At 30.7% G+C, this 16,825-nt stretch overlaps 1 protein-coding gene across 1 annotated transcript; it reads left to right on the top strand.

Moving 5' to 3' along the window:
- Positions 1-5,714: 5,714 nt before the first annotated feature.
- On the top strand, positions 5,715-12,372 carry LOC117915374 (thioredoxin-like protein YLS8). Its single transcript, XM_034830941.1, has 2 exons — positions 5,715-5,934; positions 11,789-12,372. Exons 1-2 carry the CDS (start codon positions 5,815-5,817, stop codon positions 12,095-12,097), a joined length of 429 nt encoding a protein of 142 aa, XP_034686832.1. The 5' UTR covers positions 5,715-5,814; the 3' UTR covers positions 12,098-12,372.
- Positions 12,373-16,825: the final 4,453 nt, after the last annotated feature.

The raw sequence follows: 16,825 nt of genomic DNA on the forward strand, positions 1-16,825 counted from the left end.
GACTTGATTTTTCATAGACTTGTTTTTTGTTTAGAAGTCACACTTAAAGTTTTTTTTTTCTTATTTTATTTTTCCCTTTAAAAATAAAATAAAAATAAGTGACGACTTCAATTCTTTTCTAAAAATCATATTTTTCATCAAATTAAAAGCAAGTTTCTTCATCGAATGGAAACACACGTGAAAAACATGGGTCCACACTATTATATAATTGAGATATTAAAAATATATAAAATATAAATTGTAGTTGGTTGTGAACATTACAAGAAAGAAGAAATCTTATTTCATAGGATAATTTATTGACTTAAAGGCATCTATTGTTAATTTCAGAAACAATGTATGATATTATGACCCTTAAAAAAAATTAGAAAAAAAATTATAACAAATGTTTTTTAATCACTTATATTTTAAGAAAATTGTATTATCATCCTTTTTTTTTTTGTCAAATGAAATTCTTTGTAACCACTTCAATTTCATTATCTTACATAAAATTGTTTTGTAAAAAAAAAAAATTCCTTTTTACATTTCAAATAATTTTCTACATAAAATTGTAGAACAAGTTTACAATATTTAATGTTTTATTGACATGCAGTGGAGGAGCTATTGAACCTTTTGAACAAGAAAACACCCTACAACTTACATTTGCTTATTGAGGTTTATGGAAGTAACCCAATAAAATGATGACAAACAAGGAAAAATAAGGTTTACCTCTACTTCTTCCTCACTTCACATCACTTTAAAAAAGAAAAACACAAAAAGTGGGGAGTTCTCAAATGCATAATAGTCTACTTGATATTGATTTAACTGGCTTGCATGGTCATGAATGGACCAATATTTTGTTGACCTAAGTGAACTCTACATATGAGCCAAATGTTGGTGGTCATCATTGCTAAAAGGCATTAATTAGTACACATATACTTCATCATTGCAATAAAGTTGATGTTTATAGTCTTTATTTTGAATAAAATAAAATATTTCAAGTTCACTACAACATTTTCTCTTTGATGTTCTTTGTTTGAAAATAGATTTTCCAAATATTTTGATCACAGACGGAGATTAAATGAAAACTACCAAATATATGACAATATATTTTATGTCATGAATTTTTAAACCTAATTAATAAATTCTCTATTGTGTCTCAAAATTTTTATAAATTTGATAATATTTATTCATTTGTTTTTGTAGATCCCAAAATTTACCATAATATTATTTTATAGTATTTTTTAATCCAATTTTACCCTTAAAATTAAATCCTTATTACATTTAATATTTTTAATTTACTCATCATTTAATTCTTAATTTTTATTATTTTATATATTATTTTATATTATTATTATTATATTATGTTATTCTTTCTTTCTCTCATTTTCCATTTTTTCCACTTTATTATTATTTTTCCACTTTATCATTTTTATTACCTTATTTTTCCCTTCATTTCATTCTCATTTTCCATTATCACATTCCCAACCATCTCCGCTACCACTTTCTCATCTTTCCAAAATTCGAAACTTTGTAAGTTTTTATTTTTATTTTTATTTTATTTCCTTTTTATTTTAATAATAATTATTGTTGAAATTGAACTTGTACATTTATATTTGTTTATGGGTCATATGTTTGGACTTTGAGATTTGGATATGCATATTGGATATCTAGTTGAGTTTAATTAAATTTATTAGTTTTTTTTTTTATTACATATGGGCTCTACATATTAAATTTGATTTGATTTCAATTGTGGATTTGTGTTTGTGTATTAAATTAGAGTTGGAATATGAAATATTAAATTTAAGTCTAATTGAATTTATCTTGATTTTTCATATTTTGAACTTTGGTGAATTAATATGAAATTTGAGCTATTTTTGTTTTTGCATGAGACTATTTTACAATTCTATTGGCCAAGTATGGATTTATGACAAGTGAAACACGAAATTTTATGAAAGAAAGTGATAATAAAAAAGTTGAAGGAAGACATCGAACTAAGCTTGTTTGGAATACAAGTTTTATTTCTCACTACTATTGAGTTTTATTTTTATTAGTTTCTGTAAAAATTCGTTTTTATATGTTTATTTGTTATGTATAGAATTGAATATCGAATAAATCAAAAATTCCTTTTAAATAAAATGAATAATTCAGTAAACATATTTTAATAAAATAATAATTCTAAAACATTTTTTTTCTTAATAAAAAAAAGTTTCATTTTATTTTATAAAAATTTAGAAAAATGTTTTTAGGAAAATCTAGAAAATTGTTTTTAATAATAATTGTCCAACAATTTATTTGTTTAATAAAAAATGTCCAAAAATTGTTTTGTAAATAAAGTTATCACAAAAATTAATTTTTAATAAAATTGTCCAAAAAATATTTTTTAAAAATAAATTTTTTTCCTTAATTAAAAGGGGATTAAAAGTAATTTTTAGAAATGGGGGATTTAAATTTTTTCTTTTTAATTAAGTTTTTTTTGCAAATCAAGTTATATATATATTTTTAATAATTTGTATAAGTCATTTTTCTTAAATGAGAATAAATTGAAATATTTTTTTAAATAAAATTATAAAAATTCTTTCATTTTTAGTAAAAGCAAGTAAAAATAATTTTCATATCTAAATTGAAATTTTATAATAAATTCTTTTGATACAATAAGTGTAAATAACTTTTCTGAAAACTGAATACATATGAAATTGAGAAAATAAATTGACTTTTTTTTTTTGTAAATAAAAAAAATTGAAATCATTAATTCAAAATCATTTTTAATAAAATCATTTGAAATTTATTGAAAACTAATTTATTTAATATATTTTTTTATTTAGTTCAATAAATCATTTAGCATAATTCTCTTATTATTTATTTTGTCTATTCTTGTAATTTGATTTTTTATCATGATTTGTACATACTTGTTTGTGTTATTATTTTTCTTGATATACATGACTAATTAATTAATTGTCATAATTCCTTTAATTTGTTTAGTAGAGTCATACATATACGGGGGTACCATGACTTACCATCGTACATTCCTAATAAGTAATTTGATTCTCAGATCTAGATTCGATTTTTACAGACATATATTTTCCAAATAAAGAATCACATAAAATTTTCTTTCTTATTTTGTTTTCTCTTTAAAAAAAACTAAAATAAGTGGCGACTCAAAATATTTTTCAAAAAATCTTGTCGAGTGGGGATGCACGTGACAAACGCGGGTCAACAATTGGTTATCAATTGCCCACTTTATATTGACTTAGAAAGTTAGGATTTACTTGTAATTTGAATAATATTGATTTTCTTTTTGTTGAGTTGGCTTTCATTGGTTTTGGTATTTTTTTTTTACTTTCCTTGGTGAAATTCTTTATTGGACAAAGTTTTGCTGCTTGTAAATGTAAGACCTTTTTTGTAATCCATATTTTCTAACTTGGTGTAGTGATAAACCATGATTTCCTAACATTACTAATCTTGTCATTAGATATTTTGTTTGAGTGAGATTGAGATTTTAAGTGATTTTAAAGTATTGCATTTTAATATTATTTACAATGTGATGAAAATTGAATATATAATTCATAAAATTTTGGAAATGACTAAAAATTTAAAGAAATATGCTAAAATTTCTATATGAATTTTAATTTATTAACTGGCTAATTCTGACCATGCTTCTTCCTTAAAATTAAGTTTAGGAGTTTTAATTTACTCAGTTATTATGTTTTTTTTTTCTATTTTTTTCTTTTTCAAGTGTAGGTGAAGACGCTAGAGGTCCAACCCCAACCAATAGTAGAGGACATTATGGCATAATTGAGGCAAAATTTTGTGAGAAAGTTTTGAGGCAAAGAGGAGGATATGCCAAGACTCTTGGTTTTAACTCTTACCTAGTTTCATTAACTATATTCAAACCATTATTTTCTCATCTTGAGGTAGAGTTGGAGCATGGATTAATTGAGACTTAGCTACTTACGGAGACTCAACAATAGTTGCATGTACTCGATAAGAGGGAATCGACTATTTGGAGGTCCTACTATAGCTGCAAGATTAACAACATCAACAATAATTTTTGAAGAGATCTTATGTCATCTATGATTAAGCTAAGGGTCCTAACGATCCTTTATAATATGCATATAATGGATCTTTCTTATCCATTTGTCCATGCTGATGTGGTTATTTTTTGATTGACATTTTGTTAGACTAATATTTTATTTTGTTAAGTAATTACTAGTACACATATTTCTTGTTATGATTACTTATTGGGGTTTTACATATATTGTCAATGAAGTTATGTGATATTTATTTTGAATTTTATAAATAAGTTTGAGAGTAAAATTTTTCTTTATAATGTTGTAATCATGTTTAGATAATATGAAAAATTGTATAATTATAATATAAAGAATGAAAATTGTGAATATATTTTCTGACCAAAACATTTCATTACTAAAGATATATCCCGATGAAAAGTTTTTATTGTTGAAGGTTTTCATCCCATTTACAAAAAAATTATAGTTTATTGAATTAGTTGATCAAATGTGTGTTAGTGGAATTTCCTTCGGTCAATTCTGATTTCTAACTACTCTGAATATGAAAATCCACTGAGGAATTTGAAGGCCTTGCCAAAATTTAGTGTACCACCAAGTATTAAGTTTGTTGAATTTGGAAGATTGTGACTTAATTAAATTCCCAAGAAAAGTAGTATGTAGCTGTGAGATGTTTGTTTAAAAAATAAATTCTCCCAAATACCCTTACTCAACTAAATAATCTCAAAATTACCCTTATTCAACTAAACAATCCAATACAGGATGGCCCAATCCAAAACCATATATAGCCTAACAAACCATTAGTCCATCGAAGCCCAAAAGTTAAAACCAATAACCTATCACAACCTGCCTATCCGGCCCAAAAAATATCCAAAGCCCAATAGACCTAAAATAAATATAAATATAAACAAATAATCTAACACGACGACATCCCTATCATCTTCATCTGACAAAGGTACCAATGGTGATGGGAGAAACTCGACTACATTGGCATCTCTCTATTTTATATTATAAATTTGGATGGTGTTTGGTTTTTTTATTTTGAGCATGCAAGTGGACTAGATCCGATTCCTTTTCCTCGTTTTAATAAAAATGTGAAAATGGCTATCTTGAAAAATTTTATATTTGAAATTTAGGTAGATGTGTAAATAAATTTTCTAATAATTTGATATGAAAATAAATAAAGAAATTAAAAAAAATCATATACATAAATTCATGATTTACAAATTTTTAGGTTTTGCACCGTTGTTATTTAATTAAATTATATATAAAAAAAATCTAATATTAAATTAATAAAAAATAAATTAAGAAGAATTAAATTTCCAAAAAAAAAAAATCAAAGTTAAATTAGTGAAAAATTAAGAAAAACATGACTTTACAATTGTTATTTAATTAAACTTTAAAAATAAAAATTTCATATATATATATATATATATATATATAATTTTTAAAAAATATGATTTAAATCAATTTTATCGTTATCACGATAAGTGAAAAAAATCAACAAACATTTTAGTCTTTAATATATATAATAATAATAATAATATATATTATTATTATTATTATTATTATTATTATTATTATTATTATTATTATTACCTCGATTACAATCCTTTTCCCACTCAAAATCTTATTATATCCACGAAGTTTGTCTAAATATTAAGAAATAAATAAATTTAATTTTAACCACAAAGCGTGGGAGGTTCTAGTCATCTCGAGACTTCTTCATTCGAATATTACGAATTGGGGGTTTTAGGTCTAGGTTTCAGGCGTGAAGAGAGAAAGCAGAGGAGAGTCGAGGATCAGCTGAGAGATGTCGTATCTGCTACCGCACCTTCACTCTGGATGGGCCGTCGATCAGGCCATTCTGGCCGAAGAAGAACGCCTCGTTGTTATTCGATTCGGCCACGATTGGGACGAAACTTGCATGCAGGTAATGCTATGCCTCCTTCAAATTTTTCCATCTCTTCTTCTTTTTCCAATTTTCTTAGGGATTTTGATGCATGCCTATATTCTAACCAAACAAACTCTTTTAATTGCTATTCTGATGTTTCTCCATGGCAATCTGGTTGTTTTTGCATGCGGAATTAAAATTAGGGTTGAGAATCTTGAAGCATGGTTGGCCTGGTTTTCTTAAAATGGTAACTAGTTTTAGAAACATGGGTAGAAGATGGGGGATTTTGGTGTAAAAATGTTACAATATTTGTTTTGGCGTTTTGGATCTTTGATTGGTTTTATATGGTAAGTTTCAATTTTTCTGGGCCTAATGTTTTGGGTTTGCTTCTAGCTTTGATATGTAGTCTAGTTTGAGCTAAATTCAGGACTTTGGCCCAACACCTGTGATGTGGCAAATTGATACGCTCCTCTGTTTCGTAGTTCTGATAGTATTTAGGATCGTTGGGATCAAATTCGAGTAACGTGTTCTGGAAATTATGGTTCAGTTTGCAATTTGGTTGGCAAAATTTTGGCCTTTTTGTTGGCTGAATTTCCTTTCTTGGCAACATGGAAAATCGCTGGCCTGATACGGAGACCTTCCCATTCCTGAGCAGAAGTGTCTGCATTTGCCTAATTTCTCAAATCAATTAGGGACTAGTCACTCTCTTTTTTCTGTGATCAATCCTCTGGAAAGAGTGATGGAGATGCAAAAGCAACCTCCCTATGAGAGACTTTGACTGAACTGATATTTTCAGTCCTTCTAATTTTAACCCAGGCTTTGGTGAGACTTAGCATCCTCCAAACAAGAAAAATTAATTCCATAGTCATTATAAAAAAAAAACATATTTCTCATTTTGTTTACTGTTTATATTTTCTCTATAATACATATCATTATCTATGGTTTTGCCTCCTAGATAATCTATGGCTGCTTACGTGTTATGCCATTTATGAGTGATTGCTCATTTTTCTTGCGTAACATGGAAGATATACAAGCCATTCTATAACTAATTGCAGCTCTGAGATATTGTGTCACTTATTGCCATGTTCTTGTTGCTAATGCCAATGCTCCATCATATTGATGCCCACATCTCTGCTATAAGAGTTCCTTGACGGTAGTAAGAGACGTAATTATTGTCCAGGAAGTCCATGTATGCTGAGTTCCATTCTCTATTTCAAAGTTTTCATACCTTTTGGATCAACTTGGTTCATTAAGCAAAATCATATTATTCAGCCATTGGATGGTTTCTTAGCATGAAAGATGTCTTACATAGTATGACCATTTCTCCTTACACTTTACATTTGGTCTAGGCATGAAGTGTACATACATTTACTCTTGGGTACTTGTCAGATACCTTTGAGGCTGTTTGCTCAAATGAGGTGAGGCATAAGCCTTGAGGTGCAACAAGGTGTAAGCCTCAACTTAAACAAATAAATAAATAAATGATGAAGAAGGAAAGAAAAATATTTTTAAAAAAGGAAAAAACTAATAAAATGACATGAAAATTGAATAATAATAAAAATTGAACAATAAGAAAATCATACAATTTGCGATAACCAGAATAATTGTTTGTCATTGTCAATATTTTCTAATTTAGTTCCTTTTGTTCTCTTCTAAAATCCAATTTTGTCTTATGGCTTCAACAAATAATCTTTAGCACTAGATGCCACTATTATATTTAGGATCATCCTAGGAATCATGAACACATCTAATTACTTTATTATCCTTCTCATCAGTGTTAATGTGTATCCATTCTTCTTCTTCATCGATCAATTATAGTAGTGTTTTCATTTATCTATTAGTAGTAAAATAATTAGTATAGAAGAGCTCAACTGTTACAACTAAGAAATGACACTAGCCCTTTTAGATTCGAAAATATGTGGCTGAAGGTGGAGGATTTCAAAGATCTTTATAAGGGTGGTGGATGGGTTACAACTTTAGAGGTTCTTATAGCTTCATTGTGGCTGTGAAACTGGAGGTGTTGAAATCTGATTTGGAAATTTGGAATAAAGATGTGTTTGGTAATGTCTCACCATGGAAGGAGACGACTTTCAATGAGATAGGATTTTGGGATTCAAAGGAGAGGGAGGGTGGCCTTTCTCACAAGGTGAATGAGGCGAGAAGGACAACTATAGAGGAATAGAGCAAGTGGGCTCTTTTTGAAGAAACCTTGTGGAGGTCGAAATCTAGGAAGATATGGTTTAAGGAGGGGGCAAAAATACTTAGTTCTTCAATAAAATGGCTAATGCTCATAGAAGAAGGAATTATATGGCTAGGATTAAAATTAATGGGGCTTGGCTCTTTGAGGAGAATAAGATAAATGAAGGGGTGGCAAAGGCCTACCACATTCTATTGTTTCATCCAAAAAAGTGGAGACCTAGCATCAATGGTCTAGATTTTAAAGTTTTAGAGGGGTAGGACATAGAAAAGTTTGAGGATTTGTTCTTAGAGGTGTTTGGTGCTTTGTCGGAGTTAAATTTGGATGAGGTTGTAGGTTGGAGAAGATGGGTGTCTTGTAAAGCATTTTTTTCACTTGGGAGGCTAGTTAGGGAAAGGTGTTGACCCTATATAGCTTCTTAGAGGGTGGTCTCTTGTCAAGAGATGTTTTCTTTGTAAGTTGGGAAAGAATCCATAGATCACATCTTTCTTCATCATGCCAAGGTTAGGGTCCTTTGGCAGTTGCTTTTTGCTTAGGTTGGAGTTCTTTGAGTGCAAGCTTCTATCGTTAAACTCTCTTAAGGTGGCATGGATCGTTTGTGGGTAAATGATGCAAGAAGGTTTAGAGAGTGGCTCCATTGTGCATCTTTTGGATTGTATGGAAAGAAAGGAATCAAAAGGCATTTGACAACGAGGAGCATTTGGATCAAGCTTTGAAAAGCTCTTTTCTTAGAAATTTGTTTTAGTTGGTAAACCTGTAGATACATAAAGACTATATGTCTTTAAATAATTTTGTAGATGGTTGGTTCTTGTCAAGAGAGGGGGTTGCTTTTTGTGTTCTCTTTTTTTGGTTGCGCTCTTTGGTGCTCATTGTATATGTCTTGTGTGAACTTAGTCATTATAGACTTACAGTGGGAAATTTATTTCTTTTCTCAATAGCTTTTATCCCTCTCTTATCAACATGTTAATTGGTAGCCAACTAAGCTGTTACTTTGTAAAAGGTTTAACCTTACTCTTGGATTTAAGACAACTTATAAATCTATATCAAAACCTCACGAAGCACAACTCATCAAAACTATTGAATATTGAGGCCTAAGCCTCTTACAAAATATATACGAATAGCCCATAGGGGTCTTAAACCAATCAAAACCCTTTGAATATTTGGCCTAAGCCTCAATAGCTTCAAGGCTATAGCTCAAGATTGTAAGCCTCAACAAGTTGAAACTTTAGCCTCGATTACCCTATAGTAAGGTTATAACCACAAGGCTAATTTGCATAGCCTCACCTTGAGGTTAGCCTTTTAAAACACTGGCCAAAAGTATTGTCCTGGTTCATGTCAACTAGCTGTTTGGCTGTGTATAGACATCCCAAGCCTTGGTTCTTTTGCTATGGTCATGCAAACTGATTTGTTGTGTACTTTCTCACTCATTTTGTCCTTGAAGCTATTTGGAAAATGAATTTGAATTTCATGGTCCAATCTTTTCTGTTCCTCGTAAGGAACAACTCCTATGCTAAACTTAAATTTCTTTCAAGTTTGTCTTCCCCTTTCCCTTTTCCTGGCACTCCCCATGTCAAGTTTCCTACCTTGTTTTGGGCTTGAAGTTTAACATTGAGTGGCATACTGGTATGAATAGAAGATCCTTCCTCATCAATCAGCACTATTAGGAGTACAATGCAAACACTACTTGAATCTATTTTTTGCTCGAGTTACTGTTTGTAGTGACATAAGTATACAACTCATGAATTAAGAATTTTCAAGGGAAGCAGATTTACTTTGTCATGAATATGTTGCTAATTAGGCCTTTAGGAAGCTGTGTGGAAGGTTGGAACTACTTGAAGAGTATCTAACTCAGTTGTTTAAGTTAACAGCCAAAAAAAGGAAGGGATACAGAACCTCACTAGAATTGAGTATTAAGTTCAACTAATTCTTTTATCCGAGTTATGGGATAAGCTTGATCTAGGCCCCAGCAGATAGTGGATGCAATAGGCCAATTCATCCACATAAAATGTTTCAAAGACAAGTCAATTACCCAGTCTATGTGATTTAGATCCTATCTCTCCTTTAACATAGCATGGACCTTGTTCTTGCAGATGCTTGAACTCACAAGTTCATGCAAAATGAGCATAGTGATAGTTAAATCAAGCCAATTGATCTTACCATTCAATTTACCTTGCAAAAAGATTGGTAAAAGGCATGCATGATTTAAAATTTTATTCTTGGTAAAGTTTTCTTTATGTTTGCTTTAAGAATTGGTTTGCATTTGAGATGTCTAACCAGAACTTTTGAGTGGATGAGGCCAATACTTATTTTTAGTCACGTGCATTGTTAATCTTTTCACCACTTTATCATCCTTTTTACCACCTTAATGAGGGGACAAGTGGTGCTTATATATAGATATATATACACACACACACAGAGATATAGATAGGTTTTTTTTTTATTCCATCTGATTACCACCTACCACCTAAGAAAGTGATGAAAGGAAGGAGGTAAGAGAAGCATTTTCATTTTAGTCATATGTTACTCTGCAAATGAGTTTAGTTTGTTTTGTAATTTAGCCAAACCATTTCCTACTAAGTTTACACAGTATGTTTACATATAGAAAGCCTCTAGGCTTATTAGGGTCAGTGGAATTGAAGCTCAGGCTTTGTCCCTATGGGCAACCCATCTGGCAGGTACTCCTGCTCAAGAACAGGTGTGAGGTTGAGTTTGTGGTTCTTTGTAATCCTTGCGAAGTGGGCTAGTGGGTTTCCACTTTGGGGGGTGGGGGTGAAGTACTGTGAGGGTGAGGAGGGAAGGTTGTTGATAGGAATTGAAAGTTAAAGTTATATTTGGTTCCCAAAAAGCACTAAGGAAAAAAAATGTTAAGAAAAATCAGTTTCTCATGTTTGATTGTATTATGGAGAATATAAAAGAAAAGCAGATATAATTTAAAATTAGTAAAATATTTATGTATTTTTAAATTATTTAATTTTTATATAGAAGTATTAAAATAAGTGAAATGAGTTTAAAATAGCATCTTGAAATTTATTGATTTTGAATCTATTTATTATTTTTGTTCACTTTTTTTTTCTACTTTTTCTCTCTATTTTCTTTTCCTCGTATTTTCCTTCAAATTTTCCATGAATTGAACATAGCCTAAATTCTCGTTTTAGTTACAAAGTTGTTCTCCACTATGTAGCACCATATGATCAGCTTTACTGTTATTACTAAAGGTTCAGCGATTTGCTCTCAATATTTCTTTTCAGGTTATAAGTACATTAATGTTATGAATGCCTTCCCTAATGGCAGCTAGATAAGCTGATGATTTTTATTATCTGCTAGTTAATATCATTAATCTTGTTTGGTAGTATTTTTTTCTTATAAAAGAAAAGCTTGTACATGTATATATATATATATATATATATATATATATATATATATATAGAGAGAGAGAGAGAGAGAGAGAGAGAGAAATATATCGATATTTTAATTGGAGCTTTCCAGGTTTCGGCACAGGTTTTCCTTTGCTAGTGGAAAATGCTTTTAAACCGAACAGAACTTTGCCTAGTCACTATTGTTCATCTCTGTTTTGGTTATATAGATTATTGATGACTTTTTGTTGAATTTTCTCCTCTCTTAATATGGAAGCTGACTGTTTGAGACTTAGTTTAGTTCTTATGCTGGCAAATTAACTATCTTGTTTTGGAAATTCAGATGGATGAAGTTCTGGCTTCAGTTGCTGAGACGATAAAGAACTTTGCTGTAATATACCTGGTAGACATCACAGAGGTGCCTGATTTCAACACAATGTACGAGCTTTATGACCCATCCACAGTCATGTTCTTCTTCAGGAACAAGCACATTATGATTGATCTTGGCACTGGAAACAACAACAAGATCAACTGGGCCCTCAAGGACAAGCAAGAGTTCATTGATATTGTTGAGACAGTTTACCGTGGGGCGAGGAAGGGTCGTGGTCTGGTTATTGCACCCAAAGACTACTCCACCAAGTACCGATACTAAACCCCTTGTAGTTGGCTGGAGATTTACTAAAGGTGATATCTCCAAGACCTGTTGTAACGAACATAAATCATTTGAACTGTTGAGAATATTGTGATCATGCACAAGGAGTTTCAGGTAGCTTCTGATATGTGGTATGGCGTGCAGTCTGGACACAGTAGTGCATGTTTGACATACATTATATATATGAATGTCAAACAAGGAAACTGCCTAAAATCTTGGACATGGAAGCACATTTGAGTGTTAATATATATTTGTCCCTTGTGGTTGTCTCATAACTTTCCTCATTGACTGCATAAGAATGGTATTACTCAAGCCAAGAGTTTGAGCGATGGGCTGGTTTAAAAGCTTTTTTGGAGCTTTATTTTTGAACCTGGCCTAATACTCAGGCGCCTCATACTCTTGCAGTTACAGTGATTTTCAAAATTTTATTTGTCTATTTCTTCTTTGGCAAATTGCCTTTTCAAAATGTTCTCAATTTCATGCTCTATAAGGAAACTTAAACAAGGGATGTGGTTGGTGATGACTGATGACAAGGAGAGAGTGAGAGAGTAAGCAAGATTTTTTATTCTGCTGAGGCTACTCCTAGCATAGCCAGGAGCTGCAACTCAAAAGGTTTACGTACCGGCTATCAAAGCACGAGAACACTGGAGAGTTATTGCAAAGATATTTGGTTTCCACAAAATTTGAAAATTTAAAAAAATAGAGAGAGATAAAAAATAAATACAAAGTCAATTAATTATTTATATATGTTACTTAAAATCATTTTATCTATTTTTCTTTTATATTTTTCATATTCAAATCAGATATAAGACAATATTCCCCCCCCCACCCTTCTCTCTTTTGAGTGCTTTCTTGGAACAAAATATAATTTAAGGTTTTTAAACTAATGAAGTTATTACATGTCTTAAGCAAGCTCCTAAATAGGAGTATGAAAACTTTGATAAGATGATTGTAGATTATGGGTTTAAGATTTAGTGATATGATAAATATATTATAAGATGAATAAAAAAGAATGTAACATACTTTTTTCTTTATGTGGATGATATTATAATTTTTGGAACTAAAATGAAAATAGTGAATGACATGAAAGATTATTTATTTGAGAACTTTGAGAAAAAAGATTTAAGAAAGACATAATATTAGGAATGAGATTTTAAAGAACAATTGAGGGTATAACTTTCGATGAATCAAGTCTCACTGAAAAGATGTTAAGAAAATTTAATTATTTTGATAATAAACCAGTATTTACACTATGTTTATAATATATTCAAAAAAAAAAAAGTTGGAGAACCAATATCACAATTGAAGTACTCTCAAATAATTGGGTTTGTATTGTATATTACAAATAAGACTAGACTTAACATAACATATGTGCTTAGGAGACTAAGCAAGTATACTCCTAAGTAAAGAACATTGGATTGATTTAAAGAGTCTTTTAAATATCTTAGAGGAATTTCAAATTATTTTTTATGTTATAAAGGATTCCCTAGTGTAGTGCAATGATATAGTGATGCAAATTGGATAACTAATAATCTAGATGTAAAATCCATTATATGATACATTTTCCTAATAAGAGGTACTGCTATTTTTTGAGGATCTAAGAAACAAATAATAATAACAAAAAGCATAATGGAATCTCAATTAATTTCACTAGATACAATATGCATTAAGGCTAAATGATTAAAAAAATTTGTTATTAGATATCCCTTTGGTGAGTAAGTCCATACTTGTAATATTTGTGCATTGTCATAGTAAAACTACAGTAGGTTTGGTGAATTAGTATAGCAACAAGATGAATGAAAACATACAAGTGAGATACAAGTTAGTAAAAAAAATTTTGAGTAAAAATGTGATATTTTGAAATTTTGTTAAGATTTAAAAAAGAAAAACAAGTTTTTGATCAATTGATTAAAGAGTCATTTTAGGAATATTGTCCTAGAATCATCGGGGGTGGGGGATGAGACTTAAGTTCTTAAGGGAGATAACATAACCTCTGTGATTTGATAGGTGGAAACTATCTATATTGCATGGCTTAGTAGCACTACTTTTCAAGAGAGTCTCCTCCTCATCTGTATGATGATTGTGCTTTTGACGTGATGTTATGAAGGATATTCCTTGAATGAGCTTAAGACAGGAAATCTTACAAGATACATGTCACATGTACCCCTTGAAGATTCATTCTAATTGAAAGTTGTGAGCTTGACTATGGGATAAGATTGTTTCCTACTAACTCTCATGAGAATCAAGATGCCAATGTATAATCATTAATAGCAATATAGTACTATCTTACTTTAAACCTAGTCTCATTTCAATACTAAGAGTGTATTTGAGAGTAATCTTATAAAACGTTTTTAACATTTTTAGCACTTTAATGATAAATTTTTTTAAGTATTAAAAATGCTTCCTAAAATCACTATCGAACGGGTTTGAAGAATGTGTTTGATAGTGATTTTAGAAAGTGTTTTTAACCTTTTTAATACTTGAAAGATAAAAATTTTTAAGTGTTAAAAATATTAGAAACGTTTCCTAAATGTGTGACATGTTAAAGTTTAGCACAAGGGCTTAGATCAAAGCATAATTCAATACAAATCCTCAAATGGAATTGTCAATACTAAGTATAAGTTCAAGTCAGGACCACAACTATACCTATTGTATATTATGAAGATGCCTATTCGTTTTTCTTTACCTCTTTTATTATTATTTTTGAAGTTTAAAACCTTTGTGGGGGAAATGTAGGATTATAAATATAAAATATAAAACTTTAAAACTTTCTTTTATAAAAATGGAAGAGTTAGCTTTCGGACATTATACCTTTAGTATTGTATAAGTCTAATATAATTATTGACTTTTGCCTTTTCAATCATTGGTTTAGATTTTACAACTTTTATGAAATTGATGGTTTTAAGGTATTGAGATTCCGAGGATAGTCACATTTTTTCTCTTCTTCCACATATCTCATGGTATTCAAAATTTCATAATGTTATTTTTGTTCTTGAGTCTTCATACTTTTTGAGCAATTAGATCGTGGATGGATTATTCATTGTCTTCTTATGGATATATGTCCATAGAGTAGACATTGTTGCAAGTCGATTAAGATTGTTTCTTGGAACAACTACCGTTGGTACCGAACGTAGAAACATGATATCGATTTTAAAATACATGTCTCATCAAACCGTGTCGGTTCTCTTAACTCTATTTCAATTATTTTTCTTATATAAGGTATAAAAAAAGAGAACATAGAAGAAATCAAAGAGACACGAGGGGTTGCAAAACATTACGATTATTGTTATCACATGAATATATGGAAGAGTGATTACACATAAGAAAAAGTGATCCTATAAATAAATATAAAAATTCTGTCGTACATCAAACCACCATTTGTTAAAAATGGATTTATGCGACCACAGATTTACTCTTTACTGACCGGAACATGTTTTTAATTGCAGCAAATTTGAAACCCAAAAACTGGCTGGGGCTTATCATTCCATGTAAAATTGGAACTGCCCAATAACACCCCCTACCAGTACCCCAGATGGTCACCCTTGCAGGCATCGTAAGAGATGGTTGCTCTTTATATCGGTTTTACCTTTCTTGGTTCCTGGTGAAGCACCAGAAGAATTGAGCCGTCTTGGCAGACAAGGAGGTTTCCCCTGTGTTCATCCAGGTCGATTCCCTAATGATTAGCAATAGGATCAGAACCTATTGAATTTTCTTATTTTTCTGAATTCTTAACACTCCATTTGGTTTTGGGAACGTTAAAAACAATATCAGTTTCTCAGAAATTTTTTTTTGGTCATATTTTCCAGCAGCCGAAATCCAAATGGGGTTGAATCTCTTTATTATATTCTTTATGGCATACTACATGTTTGTTACAATTACAAGTTCATATTTTCAAGATTTCTCTTCTCATTCCTGATTGAATAATGCAGAAGAAACACAAAAGTAGGAAATTTGTCTGTAGATTTTAGTGCACAAGGTTCTTGAATGCTTCCATGTGTTAGGAAATCATGCTAGAGATAAAAGGATACCTAAGTGTCCATTTATTAATTTTGCCCCTGTTTTCGTGCTAAGAATTATTTCTATTAGAAAAGGAATTGAATTCTAAGATTTTTAACACAAAAGATATAAACCAGCTCCCTCTGTCCACCCCTTAAGGGATCTTTGAGTTTGTTAGACTTGGTTACACCTTAATATGGATTCTGGTTTATGGCTAGGCTACAAATCCAACAGTGAGAAAGGAATTCTAGTTTTCAAGAAAGAACAATAAAAGACAGGAAATCCAAAGGTAAATTTTTATTATGTACCATCCATGAAATCTGGTTTAGGCGGTTCCTGGAGTGAGTCCAAGTCAAGTCTGAAATATCGACCTTCTTGAACTCTTGAAGTTGAAATTCATAAACTGGGTGGAAAGTATCCCAAAGCTTGACTTTATCTAGAGTATGCATCAACTCCTCTCTGTGACACTAAAATAATTATCCCGCATGGTTCTCTCCATCCCTGAATTTCTTGCATTTTCAATCCTACTCTTGCATTGCTGTTGCACATGCCACCAAGAGTAGGGGAATGTGGGAAGAGAGAGGTGGATGCAGCACAACATGACTTCCCACTTCAGTTGTTTGGGGGCAAAGATCACAAGATCATCGAATGGACTTTGACCTTAGTGGTTCAGACACAAGGATGGACTATGCACCCTTTTTACTGCTACAATGTTGGCATGGGCCAAATGCT

Source organism: Vitis riparia, chromosome 5 (assembly GCF_004353265.1).
Source record: "Vitis riparia cultivar Riparia Gloire de Montpellier isolate 1030 chromosome 5, EGFV_Vit.rip_1.0, whole genome shotgun sequence".
Lineage (NCBI taxonomy): Eukaryota > Viridiplantae > Streptophyta > Magnoliopsida > Vitales > Vitaceae > Vitis > Vitis riparia.